Source organism: Cebus imitator, unplaced genomic scaffold (genome assembly GCF_001604975.1).
Source record: "Cebus imitator isolate Cc_AM_T3 unplaced genomic scaffold, Cebus_imitator-1.0 Scaffold239, whole genome shotgun sequence".
Taxonomy (NCBI): domain Eukaryota; kingdom Metazoa; phylum Chordata; class Mammalia; order Primates; family Cebidae; genus Cebus; species Cebus imitator.
Window position 1 is genome coordinate 1,863,392 of NW_016107554.1, and position 7,421 is coordinate 1,870,812.

The 7,421-nt window shown below is 35.1% G+C and overlaps 1 protein-coding gene across 1 annotated transcript in view; it reads left to right on the forward strand.

Moving 5' to 3' along the window:
* ZCWPW2 (zinc finger CW-type and PWWP domain containing 2) overlaps positions 1-4,192 on the forward strand; it is a 155,777-nt gene extending 151,585 nt beyond the window's left edge. The window contains exons 9-10 of the mRNA XM_017498256.2: positions 809-933; positions 3,572-4,192. Coding sequence (XP_017353745.1) covers positions 809-933; positions 3,572-3,733 — 287 coding nt within the window. The 3' untranslated portion in view covers positions 3,734-4,192. The remainder of the gene's footprint in view (positions 1-808; positions 934-3,571) is intronic.
* Positions 4,193-7,421: the final 3,229 nt, after the last annotated feature.

The following is a 7,421-nucleotide window of genomic DNA, read 5'->3' on the forward strand; positions in this document are numbered from 1 at the left end:
AAAAAAAAAAAAAAAAAAGTTAAGTCTTTAGTTATAGCAGGCTTTTATTTTTTTGGTGGGGATATTGTTTCATGTCAGCAAGATCAATGAATTACCAGATTTTTTTTTCCTATTTATATATCTATGTCACAGTGGCACAAAAACACCTTTTATAAATGCAGTATTTTTTTTTAATCAGATTAGGCAATTAAGATGTGTTGCCATTTGGATTAGGAAGGCACTAGCCTGTGTTCAGCCTAGCCACTTAATTACAAAACTTTTTCTTTTAAATAGTAGTCTAATAGTCCATAGTAGAGGTTGGCAAACTGTGGTCACCAGCTGCTGACTGTTGTTGTAAATAAAGTTTTATTGGAACATAGCCACTCTCAATTGTTTATGCACACGTCAATGGTTTGTGCTACAATAACAGAATTGAGTAGTTGTCACAGACCATCTGGTTCGCAAAGCCTGATATATTGGCTCTCTGGTTCTTTAGAGAAAAATTTGCTGATGCCATTTCTATAAATAATATAATTTAGTTTGTTGCCCTTGGCCCCTAATTAAAAAAAATTCTAGTAAGTTTTTGATATTTCACTTATACTTTATGGTTTATACATAGCAAGACTATCACTTACATTTTTCAAGGAAGAATTGTAAATGATTCACCTGGAAATTCATAATAACTTTCTATCGGGAGGAAGTCATGTATGAACATTATATGAAACATTTATATTTTACCTTTATTCTTCTTTGTGGGTGGTTAAGATTGTGAATTAGATTGAATTAAGTGAGATGTAGCATTTTTTACTGTATTAATCATGTTTTTTAGTTGTCTCTGAGACAGAAGTTTTACTAAAAGAGCTGGAGCAAATGCTACAGCAAGCACTGCAACCCACAACCACAGCTGAGGAGCCTGAAGAAGGACATGGAGAGGAAATAAATACTGGAGGAAAGGTAATATTGATAGTTATTTTCAGACCTAAATAACAACTCCAAATTCTTTAAACAGCAGAATTGTTCCTAGTTGTACATTTTAATATATAAACAACTATTTTCATGTCTGAAATTTGAGTCCTTGATTATTGTGAGGTGAATAATAAACTAGTAGCCTGTTGAGAAATCAAAACACATCTATCAGTATTTGAAAACAATCTGTGTTTAAGTAGAGGAGTTCTTTAAATTTTAAATCTTTAGGATTGGAGTGAAGAAAGATGGACGATGCTCGCTGTAGCTGAAGTAGGCCACTACAGAGAGAACTCCCCTTGCTGCCAATCTTTACAGTCAGAAGGGGCCAGGATAACAGGAGCTCACTGGAAAATCTGCCCTGTCTGGGTTATGCACCAAGATACTCTCTATAGGGACAAACCTTATGAACATACTGGAGGTAGAATTTTTCACTGGAATATGTTTTACCATTTATATCTAGATTTGTCCTTTTTTAATTTTGTCATTTGGCTTTCTGTGTTGAACTCAGAAAAGCAAAATGTGCTTACTGTATTCAATGTCTCTGCAAATAAAATGAGAGTTTGTGATACAAGGCCCAGACCCTTAAGTCACAGCAGCGATATGGTAAGTATGAGAAAAAGAAATCATAGGGTAAATACTTCCATGTGGCAGTGCAGCTGTTCCCTAACTAGGAAAAAAAAATGGCAGTGAGGAGTTCTGTCCCTTTAAGGTTTTATTCATTCATTCAGTTAGATACAGTGTGCCTGGAGTCAAGATAGCCTGTTGACGCTGACTCTGGAATGTAATGCATGTGTCCCAATCCTGGTCCTGCCAATAAGGACTTGTGTAATTTGGAAAAGTGGCTTATCACTTACCTCAGAGGATTGTTTTGAGGGTTAAATATGGTAAACCAGGAAAAGTGCTTTGCATAGGAACAAACACTCAAGGTTTGGCTATTACTACAGATGAGAACTGGCAATGGCAGTTGCTATAGAGAATAAGTGCTTAGACTTTCTTTCTTCATTTCTGTTTTCCCACATTCACACTTTGAGCAACTGACTATCTATAAGTCTGTCTGTTCTAAGAGTAGAAAAAGATGGATTTTTAAATGGACAAAGGGGTTTACACCTTTCAGCAGACTGCCCAGTTGTATGATTTCCTTCAGAACATCAACAAAAATAAAGATTATTCTCAAACACGTTCTTTATTGAGTTAGGAATTAATAAAATATACAGATGGTACTGCTATGGAGATGAATATGTTAAAGGAAAATAATATTAATGTTAAAAACTCCCACTGAGTTGAAAACATAACTTTCTTAATCAGCATCAGCAATATCAATTTTTACATGAATGTGTGTGGATTGTAAATGCTACTTTTCCAGTTGGGTTCTTTTCTAAAAAAAGACTTGTTTTCTATATATGGGTCTTTTGCAGAATGAGACCTGTAGGTTGGTAACATACATTCTATATACATATAATTAATATACAAATTATTATTTTTCAGCAAATGTGTGTTTTATTTGAATACCACATGGTTTTGTGCAGTGTTTTTCAGTGCTAGCAGTTTCTTTGAAAACATACAGCCAGATTGGTCTTTATAGTGACGTCCTGGAGCTTTTACAGGCACAGAATTAACTTCTATTTTGCCATTATAAGTAGTAATTTCATAGAAGAGAATTACTTCTGATTTTTATTTCTTAAGGTAAAATACATAGCTTTAACTTATTACCAGGCAGGAGCTTGCTTTTTGTTTTAGATTCTTGTATTATTTTATGCTTTCAAACAGCATTTCAGAAGTGTAAAAATTAGCTATTTTAACTGGCTGATGGGCAGGTGAGTGCCTCCTGGTTACTGGTTCATAAGCCACTGTGCACACTGAGCTTTGTTAAGTCTGGCATTTATACCAGGTTCAGGATATTTGGGCTGTTGTTCACTTTTAAATGAGGTGAATAACTGTGAAACCAACTAGCAAAACTGGAGCAAGTTCAGTTTAAAAGTAAAGAAATAATCACATGTAGGATTTCATGTATTTATTTATTTATTGTTATTAGAAATAATTAATATGTCTTCCAAAGGCAACTCCACTTAAATCTGGAGAATGTTATTTTTAAAAGAAGGTAGCCTCTTATAAGTTAAATACACCAAAAAGAGCCTCCTAAGAATTTTAAACTTCTGAACACATTGATTCTCTGAGCAGACATTGTATAAGCTGTTTTCAAAGTTGTCAATTTGATGATCTTTTCATCATCCATTTCACCTACGAGGTTTCAGTTGGATTATCTCAGGCATTTACATCAATGGATGAGAGTAGCAACATGGGAAAAAGCTTATACAAGTAGATAATCAAAACTCATTTCTATTTGTCATTGAGCTGTTTTGTGAAATCATTTTCCTATGTAGAGTCACCTTCCTAATTATAATCTTCTTAAGCTAACGTTAACATTAACATTGGATTAATATTAGCTATATTCACCCTATATTATACTATAAACGCATTCATCCTACATTATACCATATTATTTGAACACTAGAATAATAGAAAAGTTTGTATAGCTAATGTGGCTTGAAGAATTACTGACTATGTTTTGTTGAAGTTATCAGGTAAATTTGATGTAGTTCTGATTAACTATATGGTTGTTTTGCAGTTATCCAAATGTAGCCCAGAAGCTCCAGCAGGCAGTCCGTTTGAAAACCACTATGAAGAGGACTATCTTGTAATTGATGGGATAAAATTAAAAGCTGGAGAATGTATTGAGAATATAACTAATACATTTAAAGAAATAGATGCTTTGATGTCTGAGTTTTAGAACATTATACATACTTTTAAAAGTTAATTATAAAAAATTGGCATCTTTATATTTATCCAAAATTAAAACCTTAAAAATGTTTAGGAAATAGATATACATTATACCAAAGTTGATATTTGCAATAACTTTCTACTCATACTTCATATTTTGAGAATGGCCATGATTTTTAGAGTCAAATGGTATTTAGGTTAGTGTTAAAAATTTAGAATTAAGAAACCCTGATATTTGTATTTGTATATTTCTTGTTTGTCTTAATTTTTAAATTGTTTGTGAAATTTGCCTCACAAACACATGCTTTACAATGATTATTTAGGTCCTTTATTCAAAAGTGGCTAACTTAAAGTGGCTGCCAAGCTACTATAATTCTCACAGGTAATTCAAATCTAATAAACATAGTGAATGTGTATTTGTAGTGGAATCAAACTATTCCAAAATAAAAGGAAATAATTTGTTAAATCATTGTTTAATAGAGTTGAAACTTTTCTTAAAAACCAAAAAATGTCACTTGCTACTTATACTGGAAACAGTTATTTCAACCATATTTCCCAAAACTGACTGCTTAATAAGTCTCTGGGAGACTTTGGAAGATCAGAATCCTGGACTCTTCCCTGCTGAGTAAGTATCTTTGGAGGTATCATCTGGAAGATGAGAAAATGTAATTTGAAGTGTATAGAGAGGAGTTAAACATATTCATTATAAGAAATCTAAAAATGTAGAACATAAAAACTATATCATTTTTGAGGGATTCTCATAAACAGTTTTAGTAGATATCCTTCTAGATCTTGCTTTAGGTACACTGAAATGTGTGGGCATTCACACTATCTTTAGTTCCTGCTCTGTCTATCTTTCTCTGGGGACAGAGGGTGGGGAAAAGGGCATTCCAAGCACATAAAAACCAAAGCTTGAGGAGAGAAGAAGTGCACAAGAGCATCACCACACTGGTGAATTTTATTGTGAGTTGCCTCATTGCTTTAGCAAGAAGGCAGCACATGTATAAATATTAAAAATAAATAAGACACCAAACAACCAACATACCACTACGGTCTCATTGAGTGGGTTGCTTCTTTTAAGTATTTTTAGATTCTATAATAATCACATAAAGTGGAGAGTGGAGATAGACCCATAACGGTGGAATATTTCATTTGCCAAAGTAAAGTGTATGTGTATTTCTGTCCTCCATGTTTTCTTCATGTATTCCTTAGCATTTTGATATTGTGTCATAGGATGTTGAGTTGTAAAGCCTATTTGGGTTCATATTTTACCTACTAACTTATCTAAGGCATATAACCAGTAAATAGAAGGGCCAGAGTTGAGTACATTTCTGTCAGGTTCCAGATCCCATGTCATTGATTACCATCTATAATGTCTTGATAAAGCTTTTAACTAGCTGGGTCGTGAAATGATAATCTAGTTTCCTCACATGTAAAATGAGGATGGAACTATGCAAACCAAGCATTGTTGTGAGGAAAAAATGAGATATTTTTTGTGAACGTGGTTTGCAAATCAATTTGCTCTTCTGTTTACTCTTTGCAAAGATAATCAAGTATGTATATTGCAATTAATAATTACTAAGATCAAATATAACTATATATTTGAAATGATCACTTTCCTTACTCTTATATTATTTAATCTACTACTCATCAATATCAGAGTTCTTTTTTCTCTTTTATAAAATTAATCTTTGGAAATTATCACCAGCAACATTATGATCTTCTGTCTTTTAAGGTACATCTCACTGTTGAGCTTTAGAAGTGGCTTTAAATAACTTTGCTTTCTTAACAGACATTCAGTTAAAAAGGGAAAGGAAGGGGGAGTCTTCGTTTTGATGAGTAGTGGCTGGTTTATGTGTCATTTTGGATGCTTTTCAGCAAATGCCCAAATGCCTTTTGCAAGAAAGCCATGTTATTTTTAAGGATGTGTTCCTGCAGCAAGTTGGAATTTGGTCCTAGGCTCAAAATAACTTTTGAAAACCAGGAAGCGCACCAAAATATTTGATCAGTACTGGTCTCCTTTATTGTTGACAATTCCTTATTATCACATGTGTTAACTTCCATAAATTTTAAATTTTATGAAATGAACTTTTTGCAATTTGCAAAGGAAAAGGAGGAGTCAGGAGAGCAATATAAATGTGACCATGTCCCTCTCTTCTGGAGCTTACAGTCTAGTGATGGAAGAATGCAAACAAGCATAAATGTTCCTCAAAGCAGAAAGTGCATTTGAAAATGGAACATCTGAAACCCAAAGGAAGTTATCTTTCCAAGCAGCTAAGAGTCCATAATTACAAAATACTTAATACAATTTCTTCAGGCTCAGGTGTCTCTTACTAGCAGTGAGAGACCACCTCACCAAGTCTAAGGTTAGCAGACAGCTAACTTGGGCTGCCAAAAGCTCTTAATAGAGAAAGTTAAGCCAGAGCTAGGATTTCCTTCCTAATCTCTTTTCTTGGCTCCTCATGAATTTCAGAGAGGGCCAATGACAATGACACCCGATCTTTATATCTCATTAGTTCTTGGTCTGAAGGGACTTTCTCCTTCTACTAGCACAATTGGATCAGACACCACGTATGCCATATGATCACCACCCATTCCCCCTCTCCACTTCTTGCTTAGTTGCCTGCCTGCAACTCACTATCCCCATTTCTTCCATAAATACCCTTACTACTGTGGATAAAGGCAAGGTGTGGGAGGCAAAAAAGTGCAAGTTGTCAAAAGACACTCATCTTGCATGGTGGTTCTATGTGAACCAGTGTGCCCTTGGAACCTTCATGACAGAGAGGAGTAGGGGACAGTGGGTGAATTAGAGAGCAGGATGTGCTGACCAATCATGCTTCAGCTCCTGCCAAGAGTCCTTCTTATCTCTCCCATGGATGCCTGACCCTATCTCTCAATAGCAGCTACTGTCAGGCAGTGGTAGAACTGGAAACCACTGTTAGTCACCTGATTTATGAAAGCCTGACTTCTTCCAATCAAAGGAAGATTAGGGAGTCAGTGTACAGCACTGTGTGAAAATTGCAGGTTATTTGTAAACTGAAGCCCAACTTATGAAGTAGAATGTGTTAAGTACTAGAATGGGGGTGTGAAAGCAGAGGAGAGCAAGATATATCTGACTGCAGGAACAGCTTCATTGAGACATTTCATTCATTCCATTATTCAGGACTTTAGGCCACGTTTGTGCTAGCACAAGTAGTGAACATATTGTAGCAAAATATTTATAGTAAATACAGTGAACAAGATAGACATGACCTCCAACATCATGTAACTGACACTAACCTTGGGTAAGTTGCTTTAGCTTCTCTGTGCCTCACTTTCCTTATCTAAAAATTAGGATGATGGTGATGATGATGATGATGATGATGACAGTAGTAATAACACCAATCTCATAGAGTAGTTGAACAGAATAAGTTAAGACATGCAAAGCACTTCGCATATTATGTTACTGTCATTATTAATTTTATGTTCTAGTTGAAGAGAGAAGCAAGGCCAGATTTTGAAGATAGAAGGGTGGTCTGACTGAAGAGGATGAAAGTCACGGGGCAAATAAGCACAGAGTTGAGAAAAGTAGGAATAGCAAGTAACTAACCCGAGTAACCAGAGGACAGGAGGCAAAGGGCATGAGGGGAGGAATGTTGGCAGTGAAGGCTGGACTGGACAGGTGGGGCTTTGCTCAAGAAGGACCTTGTATATCATAC